The sequence below is a fragment of the Abrus precatorius genome, unplaced genomic scaffold (assembly GCF_003935025.1).
Source record: "Abrus precatorius isolate BTA unplaced genomic scaffold, Abrus_2018 Scaffold7, whole genome shotgun sequence".
In the NCBI taxonomy this organism is placed as follows: Eukaryota; Viridiplantae; Streptophyta; class Magnoliopsida; order Fabales; family Fabaceae; genus Abrus; species Abrus precatorius.
The window spans coordinates 3,820,799-3,837,489 of NW_020874417.1; the positions used below are offsets into that span (position 1 = coordinate 3,820,799).

Genomic DNA, 16,691 nt, shown 5'->3' on the forward strand with positions numbered 1-16,691 from the left:
ATGAAAGGTGATTTATTAACTTTAAATAATATGATTATATATCAATGTAGGTATGAGAAATTTGTGTTTGAAAGTTTGATAAAAAATATTTGTACAATAATTAAAATAATATTTAAATCTTAGAATAATTCAACACACACACACACACACAACTGATTGGTCTAAAACCATTTATCGTGGCAAGCAATCGTCCTTTTACAATTTCGATTGAACTCACCTGCAATGGGCTAAACTTGAGCCACATGAAAGTAATACTCTTTCAAAATAAGAGTCCGCTGCTACTTCCTTTGAGATAGCACATATATCATATTTTCCTTTTATTCTTTGGTCCGGAGAGCATCCTCGTTAGTCCTGATTTGCTATCATAGTTTCATTAAAGAGGCTGTGTACGTCATAGTCAAATTTCCAACTGCTAGCCATCCAAGCATTTGTGGATTTACCATGGTTTCCAGCCTATGACATGACATTCTGCTTACTCTCTTCCTCTCCCACCCCCGTCCCCTATAAATGTTCTTTGTAGCTTTTGAATTCCATAGAGATACTCCATTGGGATAAGAGTGGAGCTCATCATTGGATAATAAGGATCTAATTTGATTATTTACTCTTTCAAGTAAATGCAAGGGAGAGTAGAAACCCAATTTGACTGTGGGGAAACCAAATTTGAGTCAAATACTCAATCAAATAATACATGTTTGGTTCTCCTCAAACAAGGTTTTGGATTCTAATTTTATGCATGAAAACAAAAAGTTATTGGAAGAACTAATTCCACATACTGCAAATGTAAATGTTTCTGACTCCAATAGAACTTTTTCACGAGTTGTTTGAGAATGAAAGTTTTGAAAGAAAATAAAGGAGAGAGCAAAATTTATATTTTAAATAAATATATTTAAAAATGATATTTTTTAAAATAAAAGATATAAATTAATATATTAACAAAAATTTAATGTATTAATAATATATTTATCATTACAAATAATATATAATTCTTTTAATTAAAAATTAAAAAAAATGTCTTTTCTTCCTTTCTTTTCCAAAAACTCCCTCCCAAATATACTCTCTAGAAGTCACCTGTACTCTAAACTACAAAAAACTGGATAAGTTTATGAAAGTAAAATCAAATAAATTTAAGGCACGATCTATCTTGTACCACGTAAACTTTAGCAGTCAAGAGCTGATTATACACCTTGTTTGATTTAGCAGCCGTTTAAACTTACCGGCTAGCAATCTTTCAGCCAACCAGCTCGGCCAGCTGCAATGGAGAGAGGATCCACTCACAAATTCCAGCCCAACCACTCCTGGAAAAAAGAACCCACAGATGCCAAACACAAAAATCCCCTCGCTGCCATGAGGGCAATTTTTACAGAATATTGAATTTTAGTAGAAACTACTAACCATAATCAAACTGACTGATCTTGAAGGTAAACAAAAATTCCTATTCAAGAAAGATGGGATCCACACCATTGCCAGCAACGAAATACATAAATCTTATTGTACTCTTTGAACAACGATCACATCGTAAAAGCAACAAGTATATAAAAAGAAAAGAAGTCACCGATGAGCATCGTGAAATCCAAAGGATATCCAAATAACATGTAACGTTGTGAAATAGGTTTTCCAGAAAGTTAATCCAGTAAAAGCCTTCGTAAATTTTGAGCATTTGATGTTCATTTGCATTTAAGTTACAACAATATAGTGAAGATACACCAAACCCATTGAAGGTTATTGCTAACCATCTATCTACATAGCAATACTGTGATAGATTCACTCTTCAGTCTTCCCAAAAATATTATAAGCACTGAAACCCCTCCCATATAACCAAATTAAAAACGGAAAGAAAACCCAACACTATTAAGTTTTTATAGATTACAATACTTTCCAATATCATTATTGATCCAAAATAATATTAACAGAGAAGTTGCCTTTCTTTGGTTCCCCTTACTGCAAAATTGCCAAGCATGCAATATATGCACGCAAAGAATGAAATACTTAATGTTATGATACATTTATTACATCTTTATGCTGCAGCAGACCGCTTGTGTTCATAATCATCAATATTAAGAGCTTGTAGCAACTTTGGCCAAGATTCTGGGATTCCTCCAGGCAGGTTAAACTCCAATAATTTTCCTCTACTGCGGTAATATTCCTCCAAAGGCTGAGTCTGCAGTTGTGATATAACACAAATCAAATGTTACACTAATTAGAAAGGAAAGTGAAAATAATTTATAAGAAAGTAATTATAAGCAACAGGGAATCAGAAACTTCTTCAACACATTCACTCAGATCTTTCATAAACCCTTCAAAATAAAGTTAAATATACAAGCCACAGATAAGATGTCGCTCAAACAGCCAGTCTTCCTGAAGTTCACCCAATAATAATAATAATAATAATATGCAGCAATACCATTTCATTGTATATTCGAAGCCTTTCCTTGACCACTGCTTCAGTATCATCTGATCGAGTAATGAGCTTTGACATACAATTTGCAGGAGGAAGAAGTGGAGCCATAATAATTCCAGGGCTCCCATTATCAGCCTTGATGTTAATGGAGGCAATATTAAAATTACCCCCACATTGATTGCAAATTCTCCTACCCAGGCATTTCTTAAGAAGAACATCTTCTCGGAGCTTCAGATTGATTACCAAGTCAATGTCAGTTACCCCTTCCAATATTTCCTGAGAATAAAAAAAAATGCAAACTGAAATTTGAGTATTTTATTACTTAACTGCTTCTATGAATAGAAGCATGCCACAGAATTGTTGCAACTCCAACACATAGGAGAGAAATTAAAGTTGTTTGAATGGTAAGTATCTGGGTAAACATCAAAAGATGAAATGCAATAAATAGACATACATTAATATAGAGAGAACATGGGTGTGACCATGGTACACTTATCAAGGGTGTAAAAGTATTTCCAAAGATAATGACAGAAAGTAGTAGCTTATTAGATGGGAAAATAAAGAAACCAGATAAGTTAGGTTGTCATATGAAATAATCATATTATCCATACAAAGAAAATTTTCTTCATTTACTTTCATTAGAAATTACATTTTTGGGTTTCAAAACTATCAATATTTCCCTGTCTTCATGTGAAGATTTAGTAAAACAATAAATAAGGGGCAGTACCTATAATGAACTACACTTTACCAAAGTGAAGAAACTCACTGCTTGTTTTATCGTTCGAGGAAAACCATCAAGAATAAATCCTAATTCGCCCTTAGCTTCCCCGGCAACAAGTCTCTTCGACAACAAATTTATAATAATTTCATCCGACACCAATTGACCTTGTTTTACAATTTCTGATAGCTGTAAAAAACCAAAAATTAGAAATCAAAAAGTACAAGGGATAACTGGATGGAGCTAAAATATAGATAATATTATTATACCAAACTATTTGAAATGCATCAGAAGCACAAATCTCCAATCACAAGTTTAAATAAGATTATGACACATGATGCTACTCCACTTTGATAACCAGTTTTCTTTAACAAACCAAAAGGAGGTGATTGACAGCCTCTTGATTTCCAGTGAGGTATTTCAGTCCAACAAAAACCAAAGAATTAAAACATCCTAGTTTCTGATACCACCAGATTGAAGAACTTTTTGTCTGACTAAAGTCTTTACACATAGATGCTAGTCATGCCACAACTTAGCATAAGACTAGAATATCAAGTTCTGTTGATAGTGACATCCCGTTTGTGGCAAGGCAGGAACTGCTCTACCTGCAGGTTCGCTGCATGCGCAAATTCCCTCTCCCTCAATTTTTAAGAAGCTTGATACTTTTGCATACGTTTTTTTTTCCTCCTTTTTATTTCCAAAAAGGGGCCCGTAAGCAATGGCTTTCATGCAAGGGACAAGTTAGTGAAGGATCATATAATTTTTATACAATTCCTATGCAAGGCACTTGAGTCCAAAAGTCCTTGCAAAATGACAAAAAGACCCACAAGTAGTTGTTATGCAGAGTGAGACAACGATGCACATGAATGAAATTGTCTAAATTCCTTCAGATTCCAACAAATAAAATTAACACCAACATATTATGATACAAAATACATAGAAAGCTACAAAAAACCAACGCTATAAGATTTTTTTTTTGTAACAACTAAATTTATATTCCTATTCTCTTTTGGCAGCAAGCAGAAGCTAAACTTAACGTAAAGCAGAGCAGAAAAATTCAACAATCGTAAACAAATTACATTAATTTTGCGCTCAATGAAGAGAAAATTCATCGAGTCGAAAATTAACCTAGCAAGTTCGAAGCGAAGAACTAGGCAGGAAGAGAAAACCTGAGAAGAGAGAGGGCCAGAGGAGGCGAGTTCCTCGCGAACGAGATCGCCGGTGGCGATGTGAGGGACGCCGAGAAGGTTAGAGAGGCGACTGGCGTAGGTTCCTTTTCCGACGCCGGGACAGCCCAAGAAGACCCACTGGACGCGCCTGTTGTTCAGATCTTCGCGCGGCGCAACCAGGCGGAAGGGCGCGGCGTCGTGCGGCGGTGCGTGAGAATTGACTTCGCAGGAGGTCAAGCATCTCGTGGCGATGGCAGAGACGGAGGACACGCGCTTCGCAAGGCGGGTAATGGCCGCCATGAAATTTGCAGGAGCGAGCGAGGCTTGCGCCGACCAACGAAAAGATAGTTGATTAATGATTGGCTTGTTAATTCTTCGTATCTGAATTTATTTATATATTTAGTTTTAGTTCATTTATGTAAACTTCATGTTATATTTATATATTTGAAATGAGGTTTATTAAAAACACGTGGGTAAATTTATAGATCTTTAAAGTAAGTTGTACTTATAAATATTTGAAAATTAAATTAAAAACTGAAAATAATTTTACAAGCAAGTTATGCATGTTAGAGTTGTCAAATACAATTTGTGTTTTTAATTTTTAATGTATTGGATAATAATTGGAACATTTATTCTTGGGATATTCTTTACTGTTTCTTCTACGTCTGGTACGCTTTTGGGTGAGGATATCAATTTCTGATGTTTTAGGTTACGGAATTTATTTTAATCCACCATATAGAAAAAAAAAATAATCAGTGCGACGAAGAAAGAATTGACGATAAAATCGTGAAGTTGCACATTCACACATTCGATAAATAAAAATAGTGATCAAAATCACACTTATTCAAATCAAAGCTCGTGACTAAAAATTATTTGGAGATTAATACAGATTCAAATGAATAACATGGGAATTCAGAATAAAAATAAAAAAATATACAAATAATATCAACATAAAGTGGTTTAATATTGCTTAATTAAATTTTAAATTTGAGTTATTATGTATATAAAAAAATTTTGGTAATAGGTTCATTCACCCTATTTAAATACACGGCCTGAATCAGATACAAATTAAATTAAATAAAAAAACATACAAATAAAATTAACTCTTATCTTATAACTTAATGAATTGGCTAATATAATATATAAAAATGATAAAATTATTTTTATAAAAAGTTAATAATAATAAAAATATAATAATAAAGTAAAAATAAAAAATACATAACAGTTATAATTAATATATCTTTTAATAATAAAATAAATAAGATAACAATAAAATATATACAAATTGATGGGAAAGCAAAGAGTGATATTAATTTTAAACATATTTTATGATATATTTTTAGTAATTGATTAATATTTACTAAAAAATAAAATTTACATAGATTTTATTTTTTATTCCTAATTTTATTTTTTTACGTGCTTTTAAAATTTTAATAAATTTTATTCAAAGATCTACCTTACTTGTAAACAAATGCACCATGCTAATCTTGGTTGGACATTTACCTATGCAAAGTAATACGTTGTTTAGTTTTAAATATAAATAAAAATTAACTGCATGACGTTTATTATAAGAAATAATTAATCTAATTTAAATAGATAAAAATGAACTATATGATTTAACTAAAGTTAAGTTGATACAACAATTTGCTTATTTTAAAATTAATAAATTAAGAGCGTATTATTTTATAGTTAGAGAATTAAATTTTGTATTTTTAATATAAAATACACATTGTAATAAAAATATATAATTTAAATTAATTTATATATAAGTTTAAAATATTTAATACTTTAAATTAAAATTAAGCGTATGTTTGGAATAAATTTTAAGAAATATTTATATATTTTTTAAGAATATAAAAATAAGTAAATACTTTTAAAACATTCAAATACACAAAGACAAAAATATATTTTATAACAAAATAAATTATTTGAATAATTACATCACTAAATTAATAAAATAAAGTCGTTGACGTAAAAATTCGAGAAACAAAAATCGAAACTCATTAATTATTAATTACATATTATACAAAAAAAGAAACTAAAAGAAGACAGAAACGAACAAAGTTCACTGCTCATTCATTCACTCCTTCTTACACTCACAGTCAAAAGTCAAACACCAAATCCAAATCCGAAGAAAGCAAAATCTGTGGAACCATTTCATTTCATTTCCCGCCATGGCAGACAACAGAAAACGGCGGCGGACGGAGTCCACCGGCGACGAGCTTCCCTTCAAGAACAAGTTGAAGTCAGACTCAGCGATCCTCGAAACCCTCAAAGACTTCTCAACTGCATCTTCATCCTTCTCCTCCTCCGCTGCTGACAAAACCCTAACCCTCCAAGACCTATCCCTCCCCTTCTCCTGCCGCGAGGTTGCGGACCTCTCCCTCTCCTCCGTCCAATCCAACATCGAGTCTCTCATTCTCAAGATCGCACACTCCATTCTCTCCGGCCACGGCTTCTCCTTCGACGTTCCATCTCGCTCCGCTGCCAACCAGTTCTACGTCCCCCAACTCGACCGCATTGTCCTCAAAGACAAATCTTCCCTTCGCCCCTTCGCCAACATCTCCACCGTTCGCAAATCCGCTATCACCGCCCGCATCCTCCAACTCATCCACCAACTCTGCATCAAAGGCATCCACGTCACCAAGCGTGACCTCTTCTACACCGACGTCAAACTCTTCCAGGACCAGGTATTCACTTCGTATTACTCCGCCATGTTTTACTAGTTTTGCATTTAGATCATAGAGTATTATTGTAGTTCTCATGTGTCTATTGTTATTTTTGTTTAACTGATTTTTATGTAAAATATTCATACTATTTTTGTTTAAGTGACAATAGATACTTAGAAGTATCAAACTATCAATAGACGTCTTCTTACTAAGATTTTAAAAATTCTTTGTTACTCTTTGATTTTAGTAAAAAATAAAGTGAAAAAGACTAAAATGAATTTCAGTGATAAAGGATTTTTAAAATCTCAAGTACTTTCCGGGATTAACGTGAGAGTTTAACAGTATTTTTTTTTTCTTTCTAAAGTATTGAGAATTTTATTTTAAAGAAATAATTTTTTTTATATGTGTGAATCAGATTCAATCTGATGCTGTTCTTGATGATGTTTCGTGCATGCTGGGATGCACTCGGTCCAGTCTCAATGTTGTGGCTGCGGAGAAAGGGGTGGTTGTAGGGAGGTTGATTTTCAGTGACAATGGGGATATGATTGATTGCACGAAGATGGGAATGGGTGGGAAAGCGATTCCGCCCAATATTGATCGAGTTGGGGATATGCAAAGTGATGCTCTGTTCATTCTGTTGGTGGAGAAGGATGCTGCTTATATGAGGTTGGCTGAGGATAGGTTCTACAACCGGTTTCCATGCATAATTGTTACGGCGAAGGGGCAGCCTGATGTTTCCACGAGGCTGTTCTTGAGGAAGATGAAGACGGAGTTGAAGCTGCCGGTGCTGGCTCTTGTTGACAGTGATCCCTACGGGTTGAAGATTCTGTCAGTTTATGGATGTGGGTCTAAGAACATGTCCTATGACAGTGCTAACTTGACGACCCCTGATATCAAATGGCTTGGGGTTAGGCCTAGTGATCTGGACAAGTACAAGATACCTGAGCAGTGTAGGTTGCCCATGACTGAGCAGGATATTAAGACTGGGAAGGACTTGCTGGAGGAGGATTTTGTCAAGAAGAATCCTGGTTGGGTCGAGGAATTGTCATTGATGGTCAAAACTAAGCAGAAGGCTGAAATACAGGCTTTGAGCACCTTTGGTTTTCAGTATCTGTCTGAAGTTTATTTGCCCTTGAAATTGCAGCAGAAGGATTGGCTTTGAGTCTTTGACCTGTGAGTAATGTCATGTGTAAGATTTAAGATGCTTGGTGTCACTTTTTGGTCTAACAGCAAAGTGAAATCGTGTCACCAATTTACAGTGGAATGTGGATGAATTTCAAATTATCGTTCATTGAAAATTGTTTGATAAACTTTGTTCAAAAATTGTGCCTATGGGTCTATGTTTTATCAAACTGAGTTTTTAATTTAATGCCTTATTGTGTATTCATCGTATACTTGCTCTAGTAAATTGAGGACCAATCTTATCAAATTCCAAGACCTTAATTGAATTGTTTGAATTTCTGTGGATCTTAGTCATAATTCTGATGAACTGAAAGCACCATAGGTCTATAGCAATTGTGGTCGATAAGTTGTAGGTGCTGCTTGGGAAAGATACTTTCCGCGATATTTGATTCTCTGAATTCTTTTTTGGGCTTTCCATTATTTTGGGAGGCTGTCTGATGCTACTTTCTTTATTTCTTCCCTTGTCAATAAATTCTTCTCATAAAAAAGAAACTCCGTTTACTCCGATGTTGAAGCAGCGAAGCTAGTGGTAAAAATTCTGCACATCCCATAAACTGTACTAAAAGTTTACTGTTGGGGAAAATTTATCAGTGAATTGATATTTAACATTTTGGAAGGGCAAATTAGGATCCCCATCTTGTATCCAAACTTATGCAACCTTTAAGTCTATGAATATGCAGCAACAGTGGGTGGTAACAAGAGGGTACTCTTGCCAAGGTAGTGACTTGAGCTTCTTGAAATTCAAGTATTCAACCTTCTACAAACTATTACAGAGCTCTTTTAAGATGCTAATCTCTATCTAAGCCCACCCGTTTGGGACTCTCCTCCAGGTGAACCTTGAACCCGTTGACTCGGTCAATTAAGTTGCATTGAGAAATCCAATTAGAGAAGCGTTGAGTTCCGTAAAATATCAACATCCTCTCCCCTTTATTGTCATTAACTTCAGGAATTTCATTGAAGTCTCCTAGATAACAAGCAATTGTAGATATTTTGGTCTCCAAGCTTCTATACGCAGGGCTTAAGAGTTCGTTTAAGTTGAAAGTTTCTTATTTTTCCAATGAATCAAAATTATCCATTACTGTCAGTGTGTCGAGTTTCCAGTAGGGCCATAGTATCAGGTTTGTGAATGTGAACATAACCTCTAGAGCAGTATTACAAGCTTTGCCGGCTGCCATTTCACAGTTCCAGAAAAACACGATTATTTGAAACAAAATGGGAAAGACACATATCCACTGTGAACATCATTAGAAAATTGTCTTCTTTGTGGCAGGTCATCCTCTAATGATAGGAAAAACTGATTTAATTTACGGTAATATAATTGTATAATCGTGAACGTATGTATGAATTCAGTCAATATATACAGAATCCACCTAATTCAATTGTACGTGGAGTATTTTGTTTCAACAGTGCATTCATTAATGAATTATGTTGGGGCTTGAACAATCCAGTTTGCAAATGCATTGATCACAAATCTTCAATGAGTAATTATAAAATTCTTTTCATTTTCTTCCAAATTTAGCTTTTTATTGCCCTCTTGCTAATATGATGCGTTTGTTATTTTTTCCCCCCCTAATTAGACCTCTAAGATTTGCTACACTTTCATGCTTTAAAATTTCTGCAACTAGCATCTTCTTCTCTTCTATTTTTCAGATCATATGTATCTTTTACTGAAAATAATCTTATTCGTGAAGGATAAAACTAGTGCAACCATTTTCTTTGGCAAACTCTAAAAAATATTAAATAAAAAAATAAAAACAACTTAGTATAGAAATGAAATTCAATCAAATTGAGCAAAATTAACCTATACAAATAATGTTAAAAATTAATAATTTGTCTTCTTACTTCCCGTAGCCTTATAATGGGACAAAGTTGCTAGAAAAGTGAAATATGTGGACATTGGCTGGTTAACTCCCTCATCGATTAAAAATTAATAATTTGTCTTCAATCAAATCGTAATGTTAATTACAAAATTGGTTAAAAATGGTAATAAAGAAATCAAAACTTGCTATAAATTTGAAAACCAACCAATAAGGTCCTTCCGAAAAAATAAAAGCCAATAAGTCCAAACCAAACTATATGAACATCACCAATAAGATTAATTAAAGTCCAAACAAGATTATGTGCAATTGCAACCTTAGTTATGATCCTTTCATCAAGTTCAGTATTTCATACATGGTCATAATATAATAAAAAAATAATATCTTAGATTAAAAGTATACCACGAGTTTCGTTTGTTAATAATATCTTGAATAATCATTCCACTATTTTTAAAAGTAAGTATTTTAAAAGTTTGTTTGTTTGTTTTGGGTTTTTTTTAACCCTTTCTTATAGCAAAATAAAAAATTATTTATTAATTAAGAAAATTAATAAAAATAAAAGATAGGAGGATTTAAAATTATTCTAGTTAAAAACATAGAATCTGACAATCTCGTTTGGCAAAGCAATACTATTGAATGCATTCATTTTCAACGTTGTTTGGTAAGTAAGCGTTCATATCATATTCCATTCATAACAATGTTAATGAAAGAATTCTTTTTTCAAAAAATGAACTTTGTATGTCTGTAGAAAAACACTGGATAGGTAATTGTAACGATCCTAATCAAAGATCTCGAAAAAAAAAAGGAACGGAAAAACCGTGCTGTATCTGTAACTCGTAATGCAACTCATTCTGCAATTGAATGAAAATGAAATGGAGAGCATAACTTCTTAGATCGTCGAGTTAATTACAAAATCACGGAATCAAATTTGAACAACAACTGCAGAAAGAAATATAAAATATGGGATAAGACCATTTTATTTATTTTCAAACAATTCAATAAATCATAGCATACTTAAATAATGGTATAATATTTAATTTAATTTTAATTTTATATCATCTTATTTTATTTCATTTCATTTGTTCCAAACATAACTGTGAAGATCAATTATTATTGTGGGAATTGACGAGTAGTAGTTCCTTGTTTAGATGTTTAAATGACAAAATGATTTTTTTGGTTTGAACGTTTAATAGATGAACATTTTTTAAAACATTATTCTCATTTTCTGAATTGAAGATAACGTAGAGAGAATTAATAGTGAATTTGTGTGTGTGTAATGTAATGAGTTTTAAATTTGAGGGTAGTTTTCTATTCATAGAACATTTTCAGCGACCAAAGTTGAGGGTTTGACTTGGATATTATTTACACTAGACGAATAGTTACTTGGATTAATTTGACTTGTTTATAAATTTGAGCTCAAGTCCTCATTCAACCTTAAAATTAGTTGATAAAGTGAGAATTATTTAAATTTTATAAGTTTTTATTTGATTATACATATAATTGACGTAAAATTTCAACCCTTTATCTTATATTTGATTATAAAAATGATATTGGTAACATTTTTTGTAAGAATGATCATGTAGTTTGTTAACTTTAGGCTGAGTTTAAGCTTCTATGAAAGAATTTTTTTATAAAAAAGTATATATTTATTAAATTAAATTATAAAAGTACAATAACTATTTATTATTTTAACCGGTATCATGCATCATATATCGGATATAGTGGGTTAGGAGAAGGAAGTGACAGAAACCAGAAAAGTTCTTCACCTGAATTCAAAGACTAACAAACAGCAAGAAACGTATAGAAAATAGAAAAAACAGATGTCAAGCGATGTACAGAGGTTTGCATCATATACAGTGTGAAGAAATCATAATGTTTCAATAAGGGACAATAATATTGCTAGGAAAGAAAAAATTAGACACTTCTCTTTTTCATATAAGCTATATCCATATGATATGCATTATTGAATTGTTCAACATTTCACCTTAATTTTTAGTTGATTTTGTTTCAATCCCAAAATATTATAGCTCTAGGTAGGATTTATTATGTGTGGAGTTAGTGACACTCTCATTTAACTATCCACTTTCCTCACTGTCAACTTATAATTGTAATTTCCATTGTTACTCTAACCTATAAAAATTTTCATCAAATTATAATTTAATGTATTAGTTGGTAGGTTTATTAATACCTCTATTTGCTCATTCACACTTTTATTAATTATATATAATTTTTAAAATTAATATCATTTAAATAAATTGTTATATATATATATATATTAAATTATGCCTGAAGTGATTTTTCTCAGCTCAAGTTTATTTAAACTAAGATAACAACAGAGATTATAATTATAAATTTTGATAAAGAATGTAAATAAACAAATGGGAGTCCCAATCATCCAAGCCTTCATAAAACCAAATCTTAGAAAAGCATAACCCTTCTATAGCTGTGTTTTAAAGGGATGACAAAGATACAAAAATAGAGGAAAAGTGAAGAAACATTAATACAAAATCAGAACTTAAGATTGTCAGAATAATCTTAAGTTATTCATGTAAGTTTTGTGTTGTTCAATTCAAAGATGGGATAGAGTCTTTATATATTTAAATATTTTTAGGTAAGCAATTTCGAATATAACGAGTAAAAATGGTCTAAGATCATGGGATATAATCACACATGCGTGTTACTTGATTGAGCGTGGCCAACTGTATTATAGAAAAAAAAAGTGTTTTGAAAAGTCTAAAAGTCAAATTTATAAGTCTTCTGATAACCTTTTATGCAGCTTTCTATTTATCAGCATTGTGTATATCAGTATATGAAATTAATTTTCTTGTTGAGTTTTAAATGGACGTGTCTAAAGTGGATAGGCATTTGACCCAAATTTTACTAATAAGAGCAAATAATTGAAACAGTACGATAAGTTTGGGTAAAACGTGATATGTGAGCAGACAGAACATAAAGAGCATCTCTTAGTTGAATGGGTTCAAATGAAATGTTTTTGAAGTTTAAAAGATGGTTGCATGCCATTTGGGTAACAAAGGACTAGTGATGTTTTGTCTCACAAAGACAACGTCGCTTCATATGGGGAAATATCTTCTTATAAATTTTGGCATTGGATAGATACATTTGGGATTGGGTTAATGGGTTCAGTTTTTCATATTTCAATCCAATCCAAATCATATAATTGGAACGTAATTTACAGCCCCAACTAAGCTAATGCTCCATTATAAGTGATTCTTTTTATTTCTAAAACCAAGACTTTTATTATTTTTTAAATTAACGAGTCAACGGAAAAGTGCCTTTGGATTAAATAGATATAAATTTTTTTAAATACTTATTATGGTATTCCTGAAGTTAAGAGAGTATTATATACTTTTTAAGAGGTGTAATTTTTTTAATATCTTAAAAATTAAAAGATATTTATGTTTTTTTTTAAATAAACTACTAACCTAATTATATAAGAAAGTATAGGATACACCTCATTTTAGAGAGTAGGATAGAATTTATTATTTTTTAATTATATTTATAGTTTTATAGTTTAATTCATGAAATATTTTTATTTTTAAATTTTGATTGTTTAAATTAAGTCTCCCATTTTCTAAATTTTATCTAATAATTAATAAAATTGTAAGAAAATATTAATTTATATATATTAATAAAAAATTATTAAATAAAATATATAAAATTTGATAAAAGTATTCCTTTATTTTAATTGTTTTATATACTTTTATCTTCACAAATTTGTATAAATTAGTTATATATTATATCTTTGTTATATTCTTGTTAATTAATGGCAGAAATTTTAAGATAAAAAAACTAACTTCAATAATTAAAAAATTAGAAAAATGAAATATATATTTTAGTTAGTTGTATTAATTTATTTTAATTGTATGATTGAGATTCATTCATTTATGCGTGATGGCAATTGGTAAAGTACCCGATGAACACCTGCAAAATTTACCCACAATGAGTAGGGTATTTATCTGTTATATGAGTACGGATACAAGTATGGGTAAAAACCCACAAATTTTAATAGGCATAGGTGCGGGTATGAGTATCTAAGTACCCACCCCGCCCCATACCCACATATATATATATATATATATATATATATATAAATGTGTGTGTGTGTGTGTGTGTGTGCGCTTAAACTTTGTTCTACGAACTATGCATTAAATTTTTGTATTATTATATTACTTATGTGAAGTTATATAAGATTAATATAAAAATATATTTAATAATAAAGGAAATCAAAAAATTTATTTTGGTTTATATTTTTAATAGAAAAATTTATTTAGTATTTTATATTATTTAATTAGGCTAATATAATTTAATTATTACATAGTTGATATGAGATTGACTTTTTTTTTAAATATTATTTATGTATGACATACATAAAATATTTTTTACACAAATATTTTTGTTAATAAAATTATATTGATATTTAAATTAATGATAAATAATAAACATATTGTAAATATTTTATAAATTTTACAATCACCTACTATTACCATGAATTTATTATTTATTGATAATATTTAAATTTTACTTTTTATATTTTAATTTAAAATATTTTTCTATGTAATATATGTATTACAAGCACAACTATAATCTATTAAATTTAAATAATATTATTTTTACTATTTATTTAGTTTAAAGAAGTTTTTGAAAAGATATAAAATATAAAAAATTATTGTTATTTTTATTTGTTAATTTTTCTTTAGATAAAAAGTATAGTTTTTTTTTATATACACATATATTTCTTTATTATAAAATTTTATTGTGACCATTTATCTTTTATTCAATTTTTTTCTTTTAAAATTTATATACATTATAAATATTTAATTCATTAAAATGACTTTTCAAAAATTTATATTTTTGACAAAATATTTTCTTATAGTATATGAGTTAAAAATAATAGTATTAATATATATATATATATATTATTTTAATTAAATCTATTATTTTTCTTATAATTTCAAATTCAAAAGTTAAAAAAAATATATTTTATATATCCACTTTTCGTTGTTAGTACTTGAACTTCTCTACCCTAACTCTACTCTCATTCTCAATGTCAGTTTCATTAAGACTTAACAATTATGAAACGTTATTCATTAGAGTTAGTTCTTAATGCCGCCACAAGAGGTTACCAAGTGATCCCACACGAAGGGTCACCCATTGTGCAGATTTATTTCGTTATCGCTCTAACATTGTCAATCAATCAAATCTCACACAAGATAAAGTTATTGCAGACAAATAACTAGTGTGTTTAATTTCGTTTATTGTTTCTAAGAATTTTAGTTTAAAAAATTATTATATTAAAATATATTTAGCACTTGTGATCTTTAAATATTTATTTTTTTATCTATGTTTGTACCTTATTCGACAACTACATATTGAATTTTTGTATTATTATGCTATTTATGTGAAGTTATATAAATATATTTTTTTATAAATATTTTTTTCTCAAACAAACGCGAGTAATGAATACAAGATGAGTATGCGGATACTCAAAGGGTACGGGTACACGTATTAATATTCATACTCACGCGGGTATGGAATTAGGTATGTATATTTTTTAAATCGCGGGTATAGGGATGGGTACTATAGTACCCTACCCATTTTCATCTCTACGTGAATATATATTTTTCTTAGGTAATAAATTGCAAGATACTAGTCTTTTAAAATTTTAAATATGATTTTACATAATTATTTAATAATATTTTGTTATATTATTGAGAATCATTGATTTTATAATAATTATTAAAAATTATACTTACTTTTTTTAAACTAATTGAAAATGCAAATTTTTCATATGAAAATTGTATTAAAATTGAATTCTATTTTTAATGTTTTTAAATTTTATAATTCTTATTTATGATTAAATAATTTTATTTAAAAATCAAGCATAAAAAACATTATTCAAAGAGTTATATTATTTTATCTATATGTTTTCTATTTTTTGGTCACATCAATCGTCTTACACACTTCTTCTTTTTTTTTTTTCTCTCACTCACCATGTTTAAGTCACATTAAATATCTCACTCAAAGAAATTGGGTCCATTTCAATCTTATTAGTATATCACTCACCCCCCACCAATCCTTCCGTTCATTCTTCCTAAACTATTAAGGTATTTTTAAAAAATAATTTATATAGAGAAATAATCTTCTTACATGAATATAATTTTAAAAAATTTTATACTTAATATGATTCTTTCATTTAATTTATATTTAATAATAAGTGAAATAATAAATTATAACCCTTTAAATATAAGTTAAATGAAAAATTCAAATCAAATATAAATTTTTTAAATTTATAATAGTATAAAAATATTCTGCTCTAATTATATATATATAATATAATATAAAAAATGAGATAAAAGAATTAATATAATAAAGAATTAAAGTAATATTATACAAACTCTATATAAAAGTTGGACATCTAGGCCGGTTGTAGGAGCCCACCCACTTAGTCATGTACCTTTGAATGGGCATAAACAGAGATATTGGTTTCCATTCAAGTACGATGAGACCATTAGCTAAACATTTAAATGTGAGAGATATGCCCAACAAGGTTTCCATTCAAATGAATTTGAACGAATCAAATCAACATGTCCAGCAAGGTAACTAACGACTTAGTCATGTAAGGAATTAATGTAACCAATGATGATATATTTATACATTGAAATATACAACTCAATTTTACTTCATTTAAATATCAATTTAATTTGTCATAAAAATATT

General features: G+C 29.8%; 2 protein-coding genes across 2 annotated transcripts; one reads left to right on the forward strand and one right to left on the reverse strand.

Moving 5' to 3' along the window:
- Positions 1-1,588: 1,588 nt before the first annotated feature.
- LOC113872761 (adenylate kinase 1, chloroplastic-like) lies at positions 1,589-4,645 on the reverse strand. The gene is made up of 4 exons (XM_027510563.1): positions 4,286-4,645; positions 3,165-3,305; positions 2,402-2,674; positions 1,589-2,158 (listed from the first exon to the last, which is right to left on the reverse strand). Exons 1-4 carry the CDS (start codon positions 4,583-4,585, stop codon positions 2,015-2,017), a joined length of 858 nt encoding a protein of 285 aa, XP_027366364.1. The 5' UTR covers positions 4,586-4,645; the 3' UTR covers positions 1,589-2,014.
- Positions 4,646-6,358: 1,713 nt separating this feature from the next.
- LOC113872991 (DNA topoisomerase 6 subunit A) lies at positions 6,359-8,398 on the forward strand. Its single transcript, XM_027510918.1, has 2 exons — positions 6,359-6,975; positions 7,370-8,398. Exons 1-2 carry the CDS (start codon positions 6,460-6,462, stop codon positions 8,114-8,116), a joined length of 1,263 nt encoding a protein of 420 aa, XP_027366719.1. The 5' UTR covers positions 6,359-6,459; the 3' UTR covers positions 8,117-8,398.
- The last annotated feature ends 8,293 nt before the right edge of the window (positions 8,399-16,691 follow it).

Excerpts from the sequence above, each read along its gene's own strand:
- LOC113872761 (XM_027510563.1), bottom strand. The coding sequence starts at position 4,585 with ATGGCGGCCATTACCCGCCTTGCGAAGCGCGTGTCCTCCGTCTCTGCC. Across the intron at positions 3,306-4,285 it reads CTGGCCCTCTCTCTTCTCAG|CTATCAGAAATTGTAAAACA; the intron begins GTTTTCTCTTCC and ends GGTTTTTTACAG. Across the intron at positions 2,159-2,401 it reads TTCGAATATACAATGAAATG|ACTCAGCCTTTGGAGGAATA; the intron begins GTATTGCTGCAT and ends TCACAACTGCAG.
- LOC113872991 (XM_027510918.1), top strand. The coding sequence starts at position 6,460 with ATGGCAGACAACAGAAAACGGCGGCGGACGGAGTCCACCGGCGACGAG. Across the intron at positions 6,976-7,369 it reads TCAAACTCTTCCAGGACCAG|ATTCAATCTGATGCTGTTCT; the intron begins GTATTCACTTCG and ends TGTGTGAATCAG.